This window comes from Hippopotamus amphibius, chromosome 7 (genome assembly GCF_030028045.1).
Source record: "Hippopotamus amphibius kiboko isolate mHipAmp2 chromosome 7, mHipAmp2.hap2, whole genome shotgun sequence".
NCBI lineage: Eukaryota > Metazoa > Chordata > Mammalia > Artiodactyla > Hippopotamidae > Hippopotamus > Hippopotamus amphibius.
Window position 1 is genome coordinate 51,342,642 of NC_080192.1, and position 24,241 is coordinate 51,366,882.

The following is a 24,241-nucleotide window of genomic DNA, read 5'->3' on the forward strand; positions in this document are numbered from 1 at the left end:
ATATGTGTCTTATTTGCACAAAAAAATCAGGGAAAAAGAATGCAGTTAGATCTTTAATACTAAGTTGCTTTGGTACATGAAAGAGGAAAATAAAATCAAAGTAATCATCTAGTATTCTATCACAGTAAAGACAAACCATGTTGTTTACACTTAGCAGGAAGAAAAGTGAGAGGACATGTAAGAAGCTAACACTGATTACTTCTATGGGATGGAACTGGAAGGGAGCTTTACCTTCACACATCTTTCAGTTTCACTTTTTTACTGAAACACATAAGACTTTTGTATTTGAAAAAATTACATTTTTTGTTGTTTAGAAATACATACCTTGACCTTGCCACACTTTAGAAGGTATGACTAATATTTTGTCACAGGATGCGGAAGGCTGGATCCACCGCCAAACTAGAAAATCTGTACCACCTATTCTTCGTGTTTCCGTGCGAACTCTGGACTCATTAGCAGCAAGGAAGTCAACTGCTCTATCCCAGACTTTCTTCATTTTTTTCCTATCAGTTGAAGGAAAATGACAAATTTACTATCATCTTGGCTTGTCATCTTTTACAAATATTAGTAATTGAAGGTAGTGGTTACTCTTAACTCCGGCTGTTCTTATCACTGCTTACGGAGATTTTTCCAAAAAGATTTAGATACCTGAATCTCACCTCAGAGTCACTATATTTGGAACAATGCATTGGTATTCTCCCCCACCCCCCCCAAAAGCTCCATTGGTGATTCCAATGTGTTGCTAGGCTAAGAACGATGTTTTAGGATGTTACATCTTTTTTTATTTTCAAGAAGTTATTGTTTACTTCTTTTATTTAAAAAGCTTCATTAACAACAAAATGAAGTATTTTAAAACAGTATTAATAAAACATCTCTGGCTATTGTCTCTCTCTGTTTCTTTATCAAGACAGAATGAAAGGACCTTGAGACTCACAACAAAGAATCAAAAATGTATATTCTGAAATCCAGTTGTCTATGATGTCACTCAAAATCAGGAAGATAATGATGAAAATTTAGAAAAGAGTTCAAAGTACAAAAATAAAGCCTGTACAGTAAAACAGGTCTAGTTGAGAAGGGTCACAACTCTCAATGTAATTTTCATGACTGCAGAAGATACCAACATTCTGATTTACTTCAACTTATAATGCTTTGAACACACCTGTCATGAGGCTGTATTAAGGAATCTCGCACATGGGGAATAGGCATGTAAGGCTGTAAATCTTTATTTTCCTGACAGGCTTCATTATGACTTCGTAAAACATCTGAAAGTAAATCAAACAAATTTACAAATGAAGCAATCACTGGACATCATGTAGTTTATCACATAATGACTATGCTAGAAGTAGATTAGATTTTTTACAAATACTATACCTATAATCTTTACCACCATATCATACATTTGCCTTGTTTCTTCTTCTTCTTTTGTCCAGCGATATTTCATGTAACGCAGAACGACACAAACCATCACTACACCTGCAATATTTATATATATTGTGTTTTTAAAACCGTGGTCAAAGGCATTCAATAATATTCACTGCAGCCTGAAGTTATAGTCAGTTGTTAAATGTGGTATTAAGAAAATAAAGCAAAAAAAGCCATTTTGACAGTTTCTACAGTGGTTATTTTAACTGCTATAATGGGATAATGGAATAAGACTTCAAGACAGTGGTTTGAATTAGCTACATAATCAAATTACATAGAAAAATTTAATACTAAACATTTCCCAGAGTGTCACTTAATCTCTCCAGAAAAACCATCTCTTCATTACACTGACAACTGAACATTTAAATTCTGTTTTTTTTTTAAAACAAAGTAACATAACTATGTTTCACAAACTTTTCTCTTTGCAGCATTAAGCTACTAGAAAAATGAATCTTATGAGACTGTAAACATACTACATCTTACTTTAAGTAAACTGAATTATTTTTGAAGAACTTGGGCAGAAAAAAGAAGCAAATGAATATCTCCTAAATTCCTCTTATCAGTCAAAATTATCACATAAAATCTAGCAATCTGAATGAAAATTTAAATTCATTTAATGATATTTTTTAATTAAAAATAATTTTAATGAAGTTAACTTCTAATACAGTATTTTTAAAATAAGCTTAATTTTTGTATCTTCCTGTTCTATTTCCTAAAGTAGGTTTCTATTGATGTACTAAATTTGCTTTTTCTGTGACATTCATATAAAAAAGTTTGATTCCCACTTCTTCTCACAGCACTGTTTTCTTACCCCTTAGATTGACACTGACATTATAAAAACCCTCAATATTATTATACTTTAGTGAAGACTTCTGGATGTGATTTATAATGACAACTAATCACAGAATTATATTCTCAACCCTGGCTTTTGGTAAAATACAGACACAAACATTCTAGACTACAATGTATCTTCTTTCTCATCCTCACAACTTACCTAAGCATAACAACAATAACCTGTGGGTGACAGTAATAAAAGCACGTCGAAAACGACACCAGAAGGACATCTGTGGTCTTGTGGATTGTAAAAACTGTACATCAACTATATCTGTCAATTCTTCCTCAGGGCCATCACCAACACACCTATTTAAAAATAATTAAGGGGGAGTTTAGAGTCAAAGTCACTTCTTGGACTACAAAATGGACAAAATGGACAAATCCTTTACCTTATTCCAACATCTTTTCCATTTTCAAAAATCCACTGCAATGAGATGTTAAATATATCTTCATATTCAGGACCTAAATCCTAATAAGAAATATAGAGAAAATAACTAACTATTCTTAATAATTCACATTCTTTTGATTTTATGTGTAAGCTGTCCTACAAATAACATACTTTATATAACACTTTAAACTATATAGCATAATAAAAGTGTACTATTCATTACAGAAAAATGTAAGGAGAAAAAAGTCACCATTTCCCTACCACCTTAAGATAACCACTGAACATTTTGCTGTTTTCTTTACATTTTTTAATTTACAGATTAAAAAAAAAAAAATTTGCTTTTCAAGTATCATCATGATAAGAATGAATTAGCCACTTTTTTAAAAAATGGAACACTATTTGTAAATGAACAAATGACAAATTATTCAGACTTGGCTGTTTTACAGCTACTTTCTCAACAAGTGAATGAAGTTAAGCTCATCTACTCCAGAAAAACAACTGATTGTGTTATCAATGATAAAATTCAAGCTTTCAAATGAAAAGTAGAATTTCAAAAAATGTGCATCCATTACTATGAGCCTAACAGCTTCACGATACCTGAAAACCTCTGCAATGAGACTGTGCTGTGTATTAATGACTGTGACTTCTGAGCATGGCATAATAAAATATGTCAGCATTGGTAATATCTGCATCACCAGTGAACCAAATGACCAATCATGAGCTATAAAATCTTGTTTGGGTAAAAGAGCTTTCTAACTGCAAAACAGACCAAAGGGCTTTAGTATGAAAAGTATGAGTTTGAAAAGTTCACTGACATAGTTTTAAATTCTACACTGCCACTAATCTTTAAGAAACTACTACTTGTAGAGTTTTAGTACTGTATCAAAGAATATCTACAATTATCTGAATAGAGAATTAAAATACTTTTCCCTGTTTTGACTACACATCTGTGTGAGGCTAGATTTTCTTGATGTACTTCGACCAAAACAGCATCAAGGCACAGCGGTTAAGAATCCGCCTGCCAGTGCAGGGGACACGGGTGCGACCCCTGGTCCGGGAAGAACCCACATGCCTTGGAGCAGCTAGGCCTGTGCACCACAACTGCTGAAGCCTGCGCGCCTAGAGCCCATGATTCTCAACTAGAGAAGCCACCCCAATAAGAAGCCTGCGCACTGCAATGAGAAGTGGCTCCCACTCACTGCAACTAGAGAAAGCCCAAGTGTAGCAACGAAGGCCCAATACAACCAAAATAAACAAATAAATAAAATAAATTTACTTAAAAAAAAAAGGATGGATTGAATGCAGAAACAGATATGAGAATTCAGTTGTCTTTTATTAAGACAGGCATGAAAGAGATTTGCAAAAATATAAAACAATGCCACTTTTCACTAAATGTTTTTATTTTGGAAAATAGTTATTTTTTGTAAAAAATGCAGTATTTTTGTTAACATGTAATAAATTCATTATTTTTATTTTAAATGAATACGTAAATTTTTAAATGTTTTAATTTCTAACATGGCAAATATATATATAAATACAAATAAATACATATGTATTCCACAAACGTCATTTAGAATCATCAGTAATTTTAGGAGTGCAAAAGGGTCCTGAAACCAAAAAGTTTAAGAATTGCTGGGCATAAGTGGATTATGTATTTTTAAATCAAAATATTAAAAACAAAAGTGGTATTACATTATACATACTGTTTATCTACTTGCTTTTTTCACAGAATGAGGTGGCGTGAGTGTCAATGTCAGTACACATGGAATAACCCCAATTTTTTTCCAGCAAGATAACTGTGTGGTTATTTTATACTAATCACCCCCTTATTCATGAACATGAAGTATTTCCAATTATTTTAGTATACCAAATAATACTGTAATAAACATCCTTGAAAATTCTTCCATTCAAAATATTTATTGAGGGCTCACTATGTGCCAGATACTGTTCTAGGACCTAGAGATGTAGCACTAAACAAAAAGCTGAAATTCCTGGACTTCCTAGATGGTGGAGTGGTTAAGAATCTGCCTGCCAATGCAGGGGACACAGGTTCGATCCCTGCTCCAGGAAGATCCCACGTGCCACGGAGCAACTAAGCCCGTGTGCCACAGCTATTGAGCCTGTGCTCTAGGGCCCGTGAGGCACAACTATTGAGCCCATGTGCTGCAACTACTGAAGCTCACGTGCCTAGAGCCCATGCTCCGGAACAAGAGAAGCCACGACAATGAGGAGCCCGCGCACCACAACAAAGAGCAGCCCCCACTCACCACAACTAAAAGAAAGCCTGCGCACATCAAAAAAAAAAAAAAAAAAAACCCAACACAGCCAATAAAATAAATAAATTAATTTTAAAAAAAAGATTTAATAGGTGTTGAGTTCTTAAATAAGCCATTACTTCCACAAATATTCTACAAACTACATGGAGTTCTACAGTATCATAAAATGGAATTTTTGTAAAAGTAGAAGTTGAATTTTTTTCTGGCTTATGCTAATTAAATAGCTCATGCTAACACTGTAGCATACACAACATCTACCAGATTTTAAGAGTCTGAAATGTCTTATAGTTCACTTTTTGGAGCTACCTGGAAAGCTGTAAGGCAGGGGTAGGCCAACTTTTTCTGTACAGGGCCTGAGAGTAAATATTTTAAGCTTTGCAGTATATAACACTTCTGGTCTCTGTCACTTATTTTTTTTAAGCAACCTTTAAAAATGTTGTAAAAACACAGCTAGCAGGCCATACAAAAAAAAGGCTCATGGGCTGCAGTTTGCCAACGCTTGAGGTAAGGCACTCCTGTATCATAAAACGCCCATTTTCTAATAACTGATGACAAAACTTAGGAGGAAGCTAACTTTTTAACTTTTAAAGCAGCTCTATTATTAACATAATTACTTATTACTATTTACTTACAGGCAATAGTTCAGTTAACACACTGCTGACTGCTTCATAGAAATCTTTCTAAATTCAAAGCATGTTTTCCCAAATCTTTAACAAATCTATTTTAATACACTATATGTGTACACATACACAAACACACCCATGATTCCAAATTACAAATTTACTTATTTTCAAAATAACTAGCCAAAAATGTGTATTTTAAAACCAGTATCAATCAGATGCTTTGAACTTGGATTATAGTTTCAAAGAACAAAAATAATACTGTTTCATGTAAAAGATTAGGTTCATTAAATAAAGCAACAAAACATTTGTAAAGAAGGAAAAAGATATTGGTACAGGGAAAAGTCAAGCAAAGATTAAAAATCTACTGAATATAGTTCACAAATGGATAACTTACATGGTAATAATAGCTACGTGGCTTTCTAGTTAGTGAATATTCTGGTTAATTGTGAGATGACATATACTATACATTAGGTTCTACCTTTAAATTAAGTAAAATATGACACACAGAAATCAGTAGTGAGTATGATTTAATTCTTGCTGATTCAGTGGAAACTTGATCTTTCACCTCCAGGAATAACAGAAAGAACATGGTCCTTAGAATCAAAGAGGCCTGGAATCAGATCATGACTCCACTACTGAACAGCTATATGTATAACCTTAAATGGAAATAAGAGAAAATAAGTCATTTATGCAGAAGCATATACTCTGATCAATTTTTCAGATTCTAAACCCCATTCAAGGTCAGTCCTTTGACCACTCAATAGATGAGGATAGAGGCTATGAACCCAGGCCTTCCATCTAAAAGGCAGAATGATATAGTAAAAAAAGCAAATACTTTGATTTTATTCACAGTTCCATCACTTACTAGCTGGATGACCTAGTTATTAAACCCCTCTGAGCTTTAGCTTCTTTATAAAGTGGGTCTGATACCACCTACCTTGACAGATTACTGTGAAATCAAAGGTAACATACAAAAGTACTAAGATAAATTATACTTGAAATATTATAATTATTATTAAATGTGTCCCTCATTCCATTTCGTAGAATACTTCTTTTTCCACAAAGACACAATTTTATTAACAGTGATTAGCATCCCAAGCTAGTCCATAAAAATCTGTTCAGCCCATAATCTGGCACATTTGTAACTATCTTCTTTCCTATTATATTCCTCACAAATCCTAAACGTATTGTGTTAAAAATTAAACAGGTCTTGAAAGTGACCTAGGAAATGAACCACCATTCACTACAGCATTCTATTATCGTTATCATACAAAGCTTCCACCATTTAACTTAGAAAGCAATTTATGTCTTTTCATGAAAATATAGTGCCATGTATTTCCTAAATGTTCCACCAGAGGGACCTCTTAACTTTCCACAAATCAAAACAAGCTTTCAATCTCAAAAATGATGAATAAAAAGCTCAAGAAAAACACTGGAGGAGTAAGAAAAGGTGTTTAAGTTATTTAAATTAATTGTCACATTTATTTAAATTTCCTTTGAACGAGAAAGTGAGAGCAATAGAATAAAAATGGAATGTAAAGAATCAAATTGAAGAAAATGTTTAAACATTTTTACTGAGGCTTATTCACTCATTTTACTCCATCAAATATTTACTAATACTATGCTTAAAATGCACTAGTAGTTGGGAAAAAATTAGCTTACAGTATAGGATTGCTACACATTCTCTGGTTCATTTACTCCTGAATGCAAACACTTAACTGTATTGCAGGTGAAACCACAGTACAAATACATAAAAGGTACAGTAGATCTCTCTCCATAAGCAGAAAGCCTACAGTATACAATGGTCATCACTGTTTGATACCAGCTTTGTAGTGGGGTATTTCCACATGTATGCTAGAACTTGGATAAAATAAAACATTAATTTTGGATAGGTTCTGCTAAAATTGTCATTACAAATTAGAAAGTAATTTAGCAACATATATCAAAAGCATTAACAAAACTCTGAAAACGTGATTTCCTTTCTAGGACTATTTCCTAAGGAAATGATCACAAAATCAAGTACTATAATGTAAAAATTAAGATGATTTTGTAATATTGAAAAACCACAAACCAGTACAACACAATCATGTAAAGAAATATTATCCAGTAATAAAAATAAACCATTTTGAAAGACCTAAACAATGACATGGGAAAATAACAATTTTAAGGGAAAAGTACCTAAATATTTATAACATGACATATTTATAATATTTATAGTGATACTAATTTTATGGAAAATAATATATGACTAGAGAAACATGGACCAAAATGAGTGGCTAACCTTAGGTGGTGAATGTGAAATGCAATTTTCCTTTTATTTTCTATACGAGTTAAATCATAAGCATGGGTTAATGTTATACTGAAAAAATAAGCATTATTAAAAACAGCACCTAACAGATGGACCTAGAGTCTGTCATACAGAGTGAAGTAAGCCAGAAAGAGGAAAATAAATACCATATGCTAACGCATACATACGGAATCTAGAAAAATGGTACTGATGAACCTAGTGGCAGGGCAGGAATAGAGATGCAGACATAGAGAACGGACTTGAGGATGCAGTAGGAGGAGAAGCTGGGACAAAATGAGAAAGTAGCATTGACATATATACACTACCAAATGTAAAATAGATGGCTAGTGGGAAGCTGCTGCAGAGCACATGGAGATCAGCTCGATGCTTTGTGACGACCTAGAGGGGTGGGATAGGGATGGTGGGAGGGAGGCTCAAGAGGGAGAGGATATGCGGATATATACACACATACAGCTGATTCACTCTGTTGTACATCAGAAACTAACACAATATTGTAAAGCAATTATACTCCAATAAAGATGAAAACAAAACAAAAGAAAACAAAAACAAGCAAACAAAGTCAGCTCCTAAAAGCTTTTATCTAGACCTTAAAACTTTATTTTTTTGGAAAAATTCCTGTCTAATGCTATTTTTCTTTTAGTAGCAGTCCAAACTGCATCTTTGGTGCTAACAAGCCATACCAGATTTCACAGCATTTGAAAACCTGAAAATGGGACTCCAAAAAGAAAAGAAAAGGCTAACACACACACACACACACACATATCCTTCCTAAATGTATAAAAAGGATATTATCTACATAAAATAACTTCACGTAGCTAATAAGAAATTAATCCAATATCTTTTGTAAAAATATACACTAGAAATTCTACTGAATTAAAAAAAAAAAAGGCAAAACCCAATCTGAAACATAAAATAGCTCCAGAGAAAAGATATGAAAATCTTTAAGACCAAAATTCATTAACATCATTTTTTAAAAAAAAACTCAATACAGGCAGTTCCCAACTCAACTTATGCATGGGTATTTCCATTAACCCCTTTGCTGCCAGTCTTTAATAGAACTAATCTCTTGTACCTCACTGCTGCCTGGCTTAGACTCCAACTTGTCCCAACCCTGGTTCTGTGTCCCTTCTTTTTACCCTATCCAATCAAATGGCTGGGGAGGGGAAAGAGAGCTAATCATCCTTCCACACCAATCCCTGACTCTTCCTCAGCTCCAGCTTAACTACTGAACAAGCCCTATCCTGTTCCCAAGCCCTATCCCATCCAACCCTTTAGTCCTTCCTTCAAACAGAATTCAGTAGATTTTAAGTATCTCAGGGTTTTTCTGAAATGTAAATTAATCCTGCTCCAGAAATTTATGACCAACGATAACAGATATCTTGTATCTGTGCCATTACCTCTGTGAGAGATTCAAAAAGGAAAAAAAGCAGAGAAAGCAGGAAAGAATCACTGATCGGGGTCAGTTTTTCCCACTGCTAAAAGCAAAAACACTTGCAAACCACAAGGACTCGCTTGCTGGCTTTGGACTCCTATGTGCTATGCCCTTTTCCTGGAATATTTGATTCTACGTTCCCTTTAGCCTACTCAATCCAATCCCTTCTCTGCCCCCACCCCCATAATCCATCTAGCAATTTTTTCATTCCTTAAGACAGAGCCCCATAATCATAAGCCCTCTTTATTTAGACCTTTCTGGATCCTAATCCTTTAGGTATCCAATCTATTAACTATGACGCTATCCACGAATTTGCCTGTCATCAATGTTCTCATCTACATCAAACTGAAAATGAAGAAGAGAACAAATCCTGAAGCATGTTATTAGAAAACTCTCTCCAGAGTGCCACTGGTTTAATTAGTTAGGAAACACACCAAAAAAGAAATAAAATTTATTGGAAGTTATTATAATCACCAGGCACTAAGCTAGGTACTTTATATTCTCACTGAAGTCTCCCCAAAACTCTGACAGGCATTATTAACAACAGTCCCACTTTCACACTAAGATACAGGTACAGAAATGTGAAGGGACTTTACTAAGACACACGGCTTCTATGTACCAGTGCTAGAATTTGAATCAACATCTAATCTCCATCATATTATACTGTCTTAACACCTTTTAGGTATCTACATATAAGTTATGAATTAAGTTAAAAACTGAGTCCATGTTCCTCTTTTTTGACAAGTGTATCATGGCAGATTGTCACCAAAACCTCACTGAAAGACTACATTCTAAATTTTAAAAAAAAAGAAAAAAGAAAAAAATGGGGGGGAGAGGATGACATCAGCAAGATGACAGAATAGAAAGCCCCAGGCCCTCTATCCCCCATGGAGACACAAATTCAACAATACACAGACCAATTCCCTTTGTAAGAAATCCAGAAACCAATTAAGAGGTTCCTGCATCCCAAGCAAGTGCAAAACTAGCTGTATGAAAGTAGGAAAATTCTTAACACTCACTCACCAAAGCCTCTTACCCTAGCATACCATAATGTGACTGGGAGAAAATTCCCAACTCCTGGCTTCTCTTTGAAGTTGGGAAGAGAAGACTGGAACATATGCCTAATGTTAGGACTTTTCAGGGGCCGCCAGAGGGACTGGTTTCTGTCTTGCTTGCTTGAATCTAGGCACTAATAGGTAAGGGCACCAGGCTGGGGGCTGCCAAGAACAAAGGCAATGAACTAGCACACACTCACTTAACACTGCCCCTGCCGGCAGCTCAGTGAAGAGTAACTGGCAGAAAACTCCCAACTCCTGGTTTCTCTCTGAGGAGGGAAAGAGTTGGCACATGTGTCCAATGTTTCAGTTTCTCAGGGAGCTGCCCAAGTGACTGGTTTCTGTATCACCTGTTTCAGACCACTGAGATCTGACATAGTCTAGATGCCTGGGGGTTGCTGAAAATAAAAAAGAGCTGGACAGCTTGCCGCTGCTCCAAAGGACCTGCAGTATAGCAAACAAACACCAGAGGGAGCAAGAGATTACAAGCGCCTATAAAAAGAACTCTGCAGCACCTCTCTAGTGGGGAATATACACCCACAAGTCCACAAAAGATGCAGCCACAAAAAAGATTTTAGGGGACCCCAGAATCTCCAACTGAGCTCAATGATAAAGGTCTTCCCCTACATGAAGTCAGTCTGTAAAGACTGGGAGATGTGGCTGTGTTTTCAAATGGCAGATCCCAACCCAAGGTAGCAAGGCACACAAAGGAAACAAGGAAACGTGGCCCAACTAAAAGAACAAAATAAATCTCCAGAAACTGACCCTAAAGAAACTGAGCTATATGAACTACCTGATAAAAATTTTAAACCAAGATGCTCAACAAACTCAGGAAAACAACACATAAATAAAATATCAATAAAGAGAAAACACAAAAAAGAACCAGACAGGAATTCTGAACCTGAAGAATACAATAACTGAATTGAAAACATCACAAGATGGGTTCAACAGCAGTCTTAAATCATGCAGAACAAAGAATCAAGGAACTCAAAGACAAGGCATTTGAAATTATCCAGAGGAATAAAAAGAAAAGAGAATGAAGAAGAGTGAAGAAAGCTTAAGGGACTTATGGGACATCATCAACTGGACCAATACATGTATTATGGAAGTCCCAGAAGGAGAAGAGAGAAAGGAGCAGAAAGTTTATTTGAGGAAATAATGACCCCAAACTCCCAAATCTGGGGAAAGAAATGGACATTCAGGTGCAAGAAGTCCAACAGCTTCTTTTGGGATATAGCAAGAGCAGTTCTAACAGGGAATTTCATAGTGGCAAATGCCTACATTAAAAAAGAAGAAAGATCTCAAATAAACCACCCATCTTAACACCTCAAAGAACTAGAAAAAGAATAAATTAAGCCCAAAGTTAGCAGAAGGAAATAATGACTAGAGCAGAAATAAAACAGAAAATAGAAAAAAAAAATCAATGAAACAAAGAGGTGGTTTTTTGAAAAGATCAGCAAAACTGACAAACCCTCAGTTAATAAAGAGAGAGAGAAGACAAACAAAATCAGAAATGAAAGAGGAGGTATTAAGATTGATGCCAGAGAAATACAAAGGATCGTAAGAGACTACCATGGACAATTATTCGTCAACAAATTGAGTAATCTAGAAAAAAATGGATAAATTCCTAGAAACATATAATCTATCAAGATTAAATAACGAAGAAATAGAAAATCTGAACAGACCTATAACTAGTACAGAAATTGAATCAGTAATCAAAAACCTCCTGACAAAGAAAAGTCTAGGATTCTATGGTTTCACTGGAGGATTCTACTAAAAATTTTAAAAAGTATTAACACTTATCCTTCTCAAACTCTTCCCAAAAATTTAAGAGGAGGGAACATTTCCACACTCATTTTATGAAGCCAGCATTACTCTGACACCAAAGACACTACAAGAAAGGAAATACAGACCAATATCCCTGATGAATATAGATGCAAATCCTCAACAAAATATTAGCAAACTGAATTCAGCAACACATTAAAAGGATAAGACACCATGACCAAGTGTGATTTATTGCAAGAATGCAAGGAGATGGTCCAACATACAAAAGCCAATCAATGTGATACATTGCATTAACAGAATGAAAAATGAAAAAAATCACATGATCACTTCAATAAATACAGAAAAAGCATTTGACAAAATTTGACACCTTAAATGACTGAAAACACTCGACACATCAGGAATAGAAGCAAATTACCTCAAAATAATAAAGGCCCTATATGAAAAGCCAATGTCTAGTATATACTTAACCATGAAAAGCTGCAAGTTTTTCCCCAGAGACCAAGAATAAGGCAAAGATGTCCACTGTTATCATTTCTATTCAATATAGTACTAAAAGTCCTAGCTAGAGCAATTAGGTGAGAAAAGAAAATAAAAGGCATACTAATTGGAAAGGAGGAAGTAAAATTATCTTTGTCTGCAGAAACATGATCTTATACATAGAAGACCTTACAGACTCCACACACACACAAAAATAACAAAACAAAACCAAAAAAACATTACAGCTTGAGCAAATTCAGCAATTGCAGTATAAAAAAAACAACATAAAAAAAGAAGTTGCATTTCTACACACAAAAATGAACATCAGAAAAGAAAATTAAGAAAATCTCATTTACAATAACATCAAAAAGAATAAAATACTTAGGAATAAACATTACCAAGAATGTGACAGACTTGTACACTGAAAACTACAAAGCACTGCTAAAAGAAATTCAGGACACAAATAAATGAAAAGGCATCCTGTATTCATGATTGGAAGACTTAATATTGTTAAAATGTCCATACTACCCAAAGCAATCTACAGATTCAATGCAATTCCCATCAAAATCCCAGTGGCATTTTTTTTCAGAAATAGAAAAATCAATCTTAAAATTCATATGGAACCACAAAAGATCCTGAATAGCCAAAACAACTTTAAGCAAGAAGAATAAAGTTAAAGGCCCTATACTTACTGACTTCAAAACATATCACAAGGTCACAAGGGTACAGTAATCAAAACAGCATGGTACCAACGTAAAGACAGACACATGGGCCAATGGAAGAAAATAGAGAAACTCACATATACAGTCAACTAATCTTCAACAAGTGTGCTAAGAATTCACAATGGGAAAAGGACAGTTTCTTCAACAAGTGGTGGTCAGAAAACTGGATTTCCACATGAAATGAATGAAACTGAAGCCTTATTTTACACTATACAAAAATCAACTCAAAATGGATTAAAGACTTAAGACATGAAAGCATAAAACTCTTATAAGAAAATACAGGGAAAAAGCTTCATGACATTGGTCTTGGCAATGATTTTTTAAATATGATTTGGCAATGATTTTCTGGACATGACACCAAAAGCACAGGTAACATAAGCAAAAAGAGACAAGTGGGACTACATCAAACTAGAAAGCTTCTGCATAGCAAAGGAAACAATCAACAGAGTAAAACGGCAATCTGTGGAATGGGAGAAAATATTTGCAAACCATGTATCTGATAAGGGTTAAAATGAACTCATATAACTCAATAACAACAACAAAATCAAATAACTTGATTTAAAAATGGGTAAAGGACCTGAATAAACATCTCTCCAAAGAAGACATACAAATGTCCAATAGGTATATGAAAAGATGCTTGACATCACAATTCATCAGAGAAATGCAAATCAAAACCACTGTGAGATATTACCTTACACCTGTTAGGATGGCCATTATTAAAACAAAGCAAAACCAAACCAAAAGAAAATAAGAGTTTTCAAGGATATGGAGAAAAGGGAACCCTTGTAAATGGTGGTGGGAACATAAAATGGTGTGGCCACTATAGAAACCAGTATGGAAGTTCATCAAAAAATTAAAAATAGAACTATTATATGTTCCAGCAATCTCACTTCTAGGTATTTATCAAAAGAATTGAAAACAGGATCTAAGAGATATTTGCATTCCTATATTCACTGCAATATTATTCACAGTAGCCAAGAAGTGGAAACACCTAAATGTCCACCAACATATCAATGGATAAATAAACTGTGGGGTATATATAAATAAAATATGGAATATTATGTAGCCTTAAAAAAGGAAGGAACTCCTGTCATATATTCAACATGGATGAACCTTGACGGCATTGAGCTAAGAGACATTAACCAGTCACAGAAGGACAAATATTGCATGATTCCACTTTTATAAGAGGTATCTACTGTAGTCAAACTCATAGAAGCATAAAGTGGCATGGTGGTGGCCAGGGGCTAGGAGGAGGAACAAAAAGGAAGTTGCTGTGTAATGGGTACAGAGATTCAGTAATGCAAGATGAAAAAGTCTGAGAGATCTGCTGCATAATGATGCATATCATTAACAATACTATACACTTTAGGGTAGATCTCATGTTACCCTAAAAGCGGGAAATGAAGTTTGTACGATATGATTTGTTCACAATGAATGGATGCCAATTTCTAGAGATCACCATTTCCATTTGCAAGCACTCACATCTTTATGGAATTATCTTTATGGAACTGGACCAACATTAAGCTCCCCCGTATGCTTTTCAAAATCCACTTTCCCCTTTTTGTAAATCAGAGTGATACTTGTCCATCTTTACCTTCTAGTACCTTTCCTTTCATTTAGGATTTCCTAAAGATTACTTACAGTGGTATAGAAAAATGCACCTGCCAGTTCTCTTAGAACCCTGAAATAAAATTATGCCAGGGCAAAAGAACTGAAATAAATGACAAGAGTTGGATGCTTACTTGCCTTCTTACACGCTACTTACCTATCTCAATTTCTCTCTCACCAATGGTGTTTGCCCCCTTTCCAAACTAACGTGCATTCTCTCACAGAGAATGTTGTAAAACAAACTAAAACAAAAAACGTTGAGTAATTCTGCTTTCTCTATCTGCTCACATTATACCAAACAGCAGGCCCAAGCTTTTAACAGTACAATTAATCAAATGCATGGTACTGTAGGTATATAAGTTGTAATGATTTACATAAACTTTAAGAATAGAGCTATTAAAATTCTAATTTTACTGCTTACTTTCAAATATGCAGCTGCCTCTTGGACAGAAAGTGTTCTCTGACTAGAACTGCCACATTCATGATCTCCTGGAAAGATTAACATATTATTAATTTTGAATCAGTACTATGTTAAACAGAAGAAAACAAATATGATTAACCAAAATAGTTTTACAAATTACACGATTATAGATATTATTATAATCAGTAAAGAAAGAAGATAAACACTCACATTTTCTAGAAAAAAATTCCAATAGGCAATATAAACAATTATTTTTACATCAACCACAACCTTTAAACATATTTCAGTCTAGACAGAAACACACCTTCCTTTTATGTTCCCAAAGAAATTGTTTGCTAGGGGTAGGAACCATGTCACACCGATGTCTATCCATAGATCTTGGCACAGACAAAGCCCTCTATAGGTGTATTAGTCATTTTTCAAGGGGGGGAAATTCATTGTGCTAACTCATACATCTATTACTAAGAGTTCAAGTAAATTTGAATTAAAATGTGCATTTTCAAAGTACTACTTAAACCTACCTTTAGCAAGGAGTATGGATAACTCAAAAAATCATTATAACACAGATCAACAGGGAAAGTAGATAGAAGCTTCTATCTATAACCTGGTTTCTACAAAGAGGTGTACTACATACAAAAGTTTGGAAAACTACATTTTCCTTTTCTTGTAACTATTTATAAGAGAATCCAAAGCCTTTTTTTCCCCAGGCTATCTGTGGTTATTAGAGATCAATTATCCTTATATTGAACTTCAATTTTAAGTTTCTCCTACTTGTTTCTTTCAAGTACTTTGAAAAAAAATTTAACATAAAAGTACAATAAAGTAAAATCCTTGGCAAATTTCTCTATCATAAAAGCAACCACATTCCTATTTATCGGTTTTGTCCAAGAGGCCAGATTTTAATGGTGATAGTTGTAAAATAGGTAGAAATACCTGTAAGATGAACAAGTAAGTCTTCAAACTTTATAATCCATCCTCAGAGATTCCGATTCCAGAGATCTACAGCAGAGGCTGGCAAACCCACATACCGAATCTGACCTACCACCAGTTTCTCTAAGCAAAGTTTTACTGGAACCCAGCCACGCTCATTTATTCATGTATCATCCATGGCTGCTTTCATGCTCTAACAGCAGAAATGAGTAGCTGTGACAGAGACAGTCTAGCTTGCAAAGCCTAAAAAAATCTACTATATGGCCCCTTCATATAGAAAAGTTTGCAGACCCCTGCTCTAGAGGAAGGAATCCATATCTTTAAAAGCACCCCAGATTAAGCTGACCTAACACACTTCATAAAACACTGCTATAGAGACAGCTGTAGAAGCTTGTAGTAGCAACATGAGGAAATCCATGTAGATTATATACTTTATTTCTGGGTGCTAGAGCACACCAAATAAATGTCATTAGTTTGCAGCGTATGTATATAACAGTCTGTCGATCAATGGAAAGATGGCTTTTAGTGACATACACACAATTATTAGCCAAGAATAAACTGAACAGAATTAAGGGCCCCCCCCCCCAAAAAAAAAAAAAGAGACTGGTGAGAGGATGGGGGAACTGTCAGGATTCTAAATGCCTCCATTTGATCAGAGAAGTTCCACATTCACCTAGGAGGCTTCTACCAATGATTTAGTTTCTACAAAAGGATCTGCTACACACAAAAGTTTGGAACGCTACATTTTTCTTTTCTTGTAACTGTTTATACAAAGAGAATCCAAAGTCTCTTCTTTCAGATTATATGTGAAATAACTGAAAAAAGTTAAAAGGTAAACAGATAAGGTGCTACTACAGCTTACAGATGCTAAACTTAATGCCAATTCACCTGTATTATTCTAACTGCAGATATGCTGCATACCTGAGAACGCTCAAAGACTTACTAAGAGCAGAATATGAGGAAAATGCAATGCTTCAGGAGAAAAAAATTCTGTAACATGTTTACTTTATCCAAGGAAATGACACCTATACAATCACCAAAGGAAAATCTGCACTTTTATATTTAATCAAGGATTTTAGTTAATCTGTTGCTTACCCAATTCAATTGACATATAAGCTTTCAGAAATTTTTACTATCAGTGCAATAAAAAAATGTGATGACTTTTATTATACAGTATATATTTCATCATATACATATGGCAGGCAGGAAAAAGGCCTTGATTAAACATATCTATACAAATAAACACACACTCCATGTAAGGACTAAAAACTTCTAAAGAGAAAACACCCACAAATACAACATAACAGCACTGAACTTGGGAAAAACCATTTCTATTGATACTACATGCTACACATGCAAATTAATTTTCAAAACAATTTTAGAGACTATGAATATTAAAGCAATTACCTGCAAGCTGTGCCAATCGATCATGAAGCTTGTATAAACAGTTCATCATAAGATTTTTCTCACTTTCCTAAATTTAAAAGAAATTATTATGAAATATCCGATTCCAAGGGGAAAAAATACACCAATTTTTATTCAAAAAGAAAAACAGTAAATGAATTTAAAAATCATAGGAGCTACATAATCTGAAAGACAAATTCATATTTAACCAATAGTTACCATACTTTAAAGAAACCTTAATCTAAGAATTTAAACTATCACTCAATATTTTACTTTCTTGAGGATGACTGGGAAATTGGCACTAAGGTTAGTGCTACAAAAGGTCTCATACACAACAAACTCCCCCAACCACCAAAGCAATACTCCCAGTTCCCCTCTATACAATGCACACTTACATATATTTTTATGAGACTGTTCTCTTCATGTTTTGTTTTAACCTGACTCAACCACATAATAAGGTAATGAGGACTGACATTTTGATTAAATTAACCCTCAACCTCTCCTAGGCTCCCAACATGGCCCTGTTTAAACTTATGAACCACTAAAGTGAAACAAACATTTAATGAGCATGTACTAGGATTTAAGAACTATTCTCAGCAAAGTGAGAAACCCAGGGAACAAGATGGTTCCCTAGTCTCAAGGGCAGAAAGCATACGAAATGTTATAGTTGCAAACAAAGTATAATGTAAACACAGAAGATGGAGGGGAGGGAAGATCCATTTTATGGAAGAGGGAATATCTGAATTGGGCTTCACAAAAAGAACAGAACTGACCAGCATTCCAGGCAGAAGGAGCAGCACGGGCCTGAAGGCATAAAAGCTTTGGTTATATTTCTTACATAACCAGAGCCTACTTTGACACAGCAAATTACTAGAAAAGTAGTTTGGAATCAATGGCTAGAGAGCCCTAGATACCAAGACAAAGAGTTTGACTTCACTCTGAATATTTATGAGAAGAAAAGTAAAACAGAACCGTGCATCAGGAATATTATTTTGACCATATGAAAGGAAACCAGAGTGGAGACTACTGCATGTCTAAGCACTCTGCCAAGTAGTCTAAAACAATGAGACCTCAATTGAAGAGCAATCACAATTAAGAGAAACTGATATAAGCAATGGGGGAGGGCAGGTTAGGAAAGGGGGTAAGAATAGCTTACCACACTATTTGAAATAAATTCATGATTTATGAGGGGGCTATATCTTTCTTATTTCCTTTCTCCTGAAGTTTCTAACAAAATAGGATTACTGGATGAATATGACCAGGAACAAATTCAGACAGGATATAAAAAGCTGGGAAAGTAAAATTCATATGCCCAATGACATGCAATCTCATCCATTTCTTTTCACACTATATGTTCAAGGACAGAAGAGACAAGTCTGCACACTATGGGTGGCATGCTTTTTGTCAATGCAGCTTTAATGAGTGACACTAGGAAGAAGAAAACTCATCAAATGCTCCACAGTCCTACTACCAGAGTCCCTGGTTTTATGTGAGATGGTTGATAAAGATAAGTGACATTCCTTCAGCTGACTACTTGCCTTTCAACCCTTTTTCTTTTTACCCCCTCAACTCTACCTCAATCTGATTCAGAATCAAGCCAGTCCTTATCACATAGCTTAAAAATCCAAACTGCAAAAATCAGACATCAAAAAGTAACTGCAGGGGCTGATATCCAGGATTCTGAAAGCTATGCATCTATGATAGATTAAACCACAAAATCTTTTTTAATAAGTATGTTCAACATAATAAGATGAGGCGTTCCAATGATAGTGCAGATTGTGGACTCCACATATAAAATCAAGGTAAATTTGATTAAGCTTTGAGACTAAAGTAGCTGAGAATTTTGAAGTTTGTTTCCTTCCTTATCTGGAAAAGAGATCAATTTGCTTTTTGTTTTGCATGTCCTGATCATGCCTATTCCTACACCCCTTTCAAAACCAAAACTAAATCCAAAAATTTGACACTGTCCTTTGTGATTACATCTTTAATGAACATCAGAGGCCTGGGAATAAACATCTTTTTTTTTTTTTTATACTTAAGAGACCATTTTCATTTTTATTTTTGTGAGTTCTTTGAATCTTGTGAAATATAGCACTTCTCCATAAGCACATAAAAATCTTACATAAGCACATATAAATATAGGACCAAGGGTATCTCTTGTATCTATGGATGTTCTTTTCCATCTGGGCGTCAGTAGGTGAGAGTAAAACTCAACTTACAGATAAACTGACACCTAGAGGCTTCTCATGCAGCCCAATGATAGCAATTGTCCATGGAGTGGCTTTATCTTTTTTTTTTTATTTTTTTCTTTATTTTTTATTTTTTTGGGGGTACACCAGGTTCAATCATCTGTTTTTATACACATATCCCCGTATTCCCTCCCTTCCGTGACTCCCCCCCTCCCTCCCTGCCCCAGTCCTCTAAGGCATCTTCCATCCTCGAGTTGGGCTCCCTTTGCTATACAACAACTTCCCACTGACTATCTGTTATATTTATGTTATATTTAATATGATAAAATAAGCTTTTTTAAAAAACAAGTATCACCACAATAGAACACTACTGAAAATAAGCATTATTAACAATCTAAAGCAACATTCTATGGATCTGATTACACATTATTACATATCCTTTAGTATAACAAATAATGTTTTCCATACAGGTCTATATTACTGTCAATTCCTATAATTAAAAAAAAATTAACAACTAATTGTGTATTATAATATAAGCTCAAATATCATAATCTCTGAAGTGCCTATAATGATGAAGGGTAAGTGAAAAATATTTTCATGTGAGTAAAATTTAGGTTAAAATTAATATTATAAATCCTTTAAAAAGAAAAGGAATCATAAATAGGTTGCATAAGACTAAATCCTTTGCCTTCCTGACGGTTGAAAAGGCATGCCAATGAGCAAAAAATCCAACAAGAACAAAATGAGGACAAAAAAGACAAAAACTGCTCCGGTACCCAACAACTAAGAAAACAGGCAGGCGTACTTTTAAGAGTAAGACCAGATCCCCAGATGACATGTCACTGCCATTTTACTTGACAGTTGGCTTTTACCTCAAAGTGATAAACTGTTTAGCTCTTAGGAGGAAATCTGTGTCAGATTTAATTATACCATAGTCAAGGAATACTCAAAAAAAAAAAAAAAGAAAATTTATTGCCACAGCCTAAAAGAATCTTTAAATTACTATTTTTTAGGTGACAGTCATCATACTACCATTATCATATAAAACATGAGACAAAGTATCAGTATTAGGGTTTTTTACTTACTTGTATTTTTCCAAATGTTTCATCAAAGGGGTTTTTTACTATCAAGGAAAGAAAAAGAGAGAACTATTAGCATCATTTAAGAATGAGAATTAGAATTCCCCTAAACAAGCCCTCGGAAATGCCAACATGTACTATGCTAAAACTAAATGTAAACATGCAAACAAAATACAAACAAACTGATGATAATAAAGGTTGGGGAATTAATTTTTCAGACTTACTATATTTACCATTCTCACTATGATTTTGTGGTTTGCTCTATAATACTTAGAGTGACTTGGTTCAAGTCCTAGCTCCACCACTTACTAGCAATGTGACCTTGAACTACCATCTACTTAGCCACTCAAAGCTGTACTTTCCTCTTCTATAACAGAAGGATGCAATGATGATACCAACCTTATATAGTTGTGAGATAAACCATATAAAATGCTTAGCATAGTGTCAAACACTTTAATATGTTACCCATTATCATTACTATTAATGACTATCATTTCTTCACCTTAACTTGGTTTCTCTCCAAAATATAGACCAAAGGCAGTTACTACTTGAGGAAATCTACAAGATGCTTTAAAACCGAATAATTCACTTAGAATTCTTACTTCCAATAATTAAAAAACAAAACTTCCTAGTCCTTGCTAATATCTGGAAGAGTGGCAAGAAACAAATATATACATCAAAGTAGCTAAGAATTATGTCTCAGTATTAAATAACTTCTTATTTCTAATAAATATTACCAAAAAAAAGGACTTACCACATTCCATCCAACCTCCCTACATCCACCCTCCCTCAAAAGATACAAACAAGTTTATGGCTGAATATGTAGCATCTCTCTGGTTATTATTTAGAATCTCCTCCTTATCCTCTATTTTTAAATCACATGCAAAAATATTCAAAGCTTTCAGATACCTTGATTTCTATAAGCCAGGTAACAACTAAGACTAACTGAGCTTACAAAGTAGTTCACACTGACCAGGTTTCCTTTCTGAGTTGCTTTTCTATTTTTATTTCAGAAAACAGGAAGTCCCATAGGAACCAGGAACTGCCTGATTCTAAGAAAGTTCATGTGTGAGACCAGTTTAAGTTAAAAGGTACAATAAAAAAACAAGGGAAAAATGTATTCTGCTATCATCTAAAGAGATTTGATACTGAATTTTCAGACTTTTTTTTATAAAACAACAGAATTTTCATGCTAAGAGAAACATTTTTGAAAAACAGAAGGTCAAAAGTACTCAACAGGGGACTAGGAAGAAGAATATAGCTTAAAGATTAAATAAAATGTTGAGAATCAGAACATGCTTAGACTAAAAAGCTACTTTTTAATAACACTAATTTTAATTAATATAAAATTTGAACAATTTAAAATAAAGCCATATTTAGTTCAATATACTACCAAAAAATGTTTTGTCAATCTACTTAAAATAAATTGGTCAAACAATACTAAACAACAAGTATTTTATTTGCTCTCTATAAGAATAATTCTAAAAAATATTAAAACATGCAATTCTAAAAAACAGGTTTTAGTATCAATGAAGAAAGGCCATAAGAGGACCATTTTTTGACTACTTACAAATTTGTTTTTGTCTAAATTATTAAACGGAAAGCTAGCTCTTCAAGTATCTCTGTGAAAGTATTACTGTAGATTGTGGATGTTCTCCCACTAGACTGCTCTACTACTAGTTTTCTCATGACAAGGCATCATGCGTATTCACATTTGTATGACTGGAGCCAAGCATAGGACTGAACATACAGTCAGTGCTTGAAAAGTGCTATTTGAGCTGTCTAGGCTAAATCTGCCCTTCCTTATTCTACGCTGTGTGTTAACACTGAAGCAAAAGTGTTAAACTGCAGGAAGCTGAAAAAGGGTATGTTCTGAGTAAGTGGGAAGGAAGAGGGATAGGATAACAAAGAGAAAGCCAAAGAGCAGGACAATAATACTGCTGAAAAACATTACTCTGCCATTTGTATCTTTCTAGATTTCTGCCTCTTGTCTAATGGGCTTAGATACCCAAGAGTATAACATATCTAAAAAGCCAACAATATACACACCTACTGCTAAAAGACATGTTCCCCAACTTCCTGTGACAACTACCACCTATTAAATTGACAGACCTATTAAATTAAAAAAAGTAAACACAGTCTTGAGGTTAAGTTTTAGAAATGAAACTCCATCTAAAAACAACAATTTTAGCAAACCAAAAGCATTTTTATGCCTCTAATTTTTATTTCCCTAAATCATTTCAGTATTTCTAAAACTACATCAGTACTTGTTATCTCATCTACATTACCTACAATCTTTAATGGATACAACAAATACTGTTACCCCCTACTGAAAACATTCCTCCCTCCCCTGCCAACAAGACAACTGTAGAGAAGAAACCATATTCCAAAAGCAGATCTACATCAAAAAATGCCAATTAGTTTTTTAGCCTTCTTTCTAGGGATGGAAACTGAGAGTAAATTATAGTTCTTATCTCTTATCCTAAAGCAATGATAATGCCAAGTTGATATTTCCAACTTACTGTCCTCCTATATTCCTTACACCCCAAACAGCTTCTCATTACTGCTTTTTCTCAAATTCTCCTGGTATGGCCATTTCTCCCTCATTTTTCTTGATCAGATTATTTCAAACCTCAAATATACCAAACTTTTCTTGGTATACGTCCTTAAATTTTGATTTCTCGTCTTCGGATTATCCTAATAATTATAAAAATCAAAGTCCTAAAAATATTTCTTTAATTTACTACTAGACCCCTCAAAATCGTCCAGTGATTTCTCATCACATTTTGCTTCAAGGAACTAATTCTAACCTTGTGATACTTTCCTACTTACAAGACACATTGCTGCCTCTCCTCAAAGCCTCTTTCTCTCACATAAATTCCAAAAAAATGTTACTAGTTTTACTGATCCTTTCTATCAAGTGTAAACTTTTTTTCATTCTCTTAGGCTGAGATCAAATTTGTCAATCATTACAAATTCCCAGATAAAAAGGGGGGGAAAGAAGTGTAAGTGTACGAACATTGTTTTTTCAGACGTAATGCTATTGCACACTTAATAGACAGCATGGTGTAAGCATAACTTTTACAGGCACTGGGAAACCAAAAAACTATTGTGACTCCCTTTATTGCAATATTCACTTTATTACAGTGTTTGGAACCAAACCTGCAGTATCTCTGAGGTATGCCTCCAAGGTACACTTCGCAAAGTATATGTTTAATGTTTACCAGATGAACTGATGTTCTCCTCAAAAAGGCCCCATTTTGGTCACTCAATGGCAATATAGGGAAG

General features: G+C 34.4%; 1 protein-coding gene across 1 annotated transcript in view; it reads right to left on the reverse strand.

The window, feature by feature from the left end:
* LEMD3 (LEM domain containing 3) overlaps window positions 1–24,241 on the reverse strand; it is a 72,005-nt gene that overhangs the window by 20,898 nt on the left and 26,866 nt on the right. The window contains exons 2-9 of the mRNA XM_057742661.1: window positions 20,960–20,997; window positions 17,689–17,755; window positions 15,352–15,419; window positions 2,646–2,725; window positions 2,417–2,562; window positions 1,372–1,473; window positions 1,160–1,262; window positions 325–503 (exon numbers count right to left, since the gene is read on the reverse strand). Of these exons, the coding sequence (XP_057598644.1) occupies window positions 325–503; window positions 1,160–1,262; window positions 1,372–1,473; window positions 2,417–2,562; window positions 2,646–2,725; window positions 15,352–15,419; window positions 17,689–17,755; window positions 20,960–20,997 (783 nt within the window). The remainder of the gene's footprint in view (window positions 1–324; window positions 504–1,159; window positions 1,263–1,371; window positions 1,474–2,416; window positions 2,563–2,645; window positions 2,726–15,351; window positions 15,420–17,688; window positions 17,756–20,959; window positions 20,998–24,241) is intronic.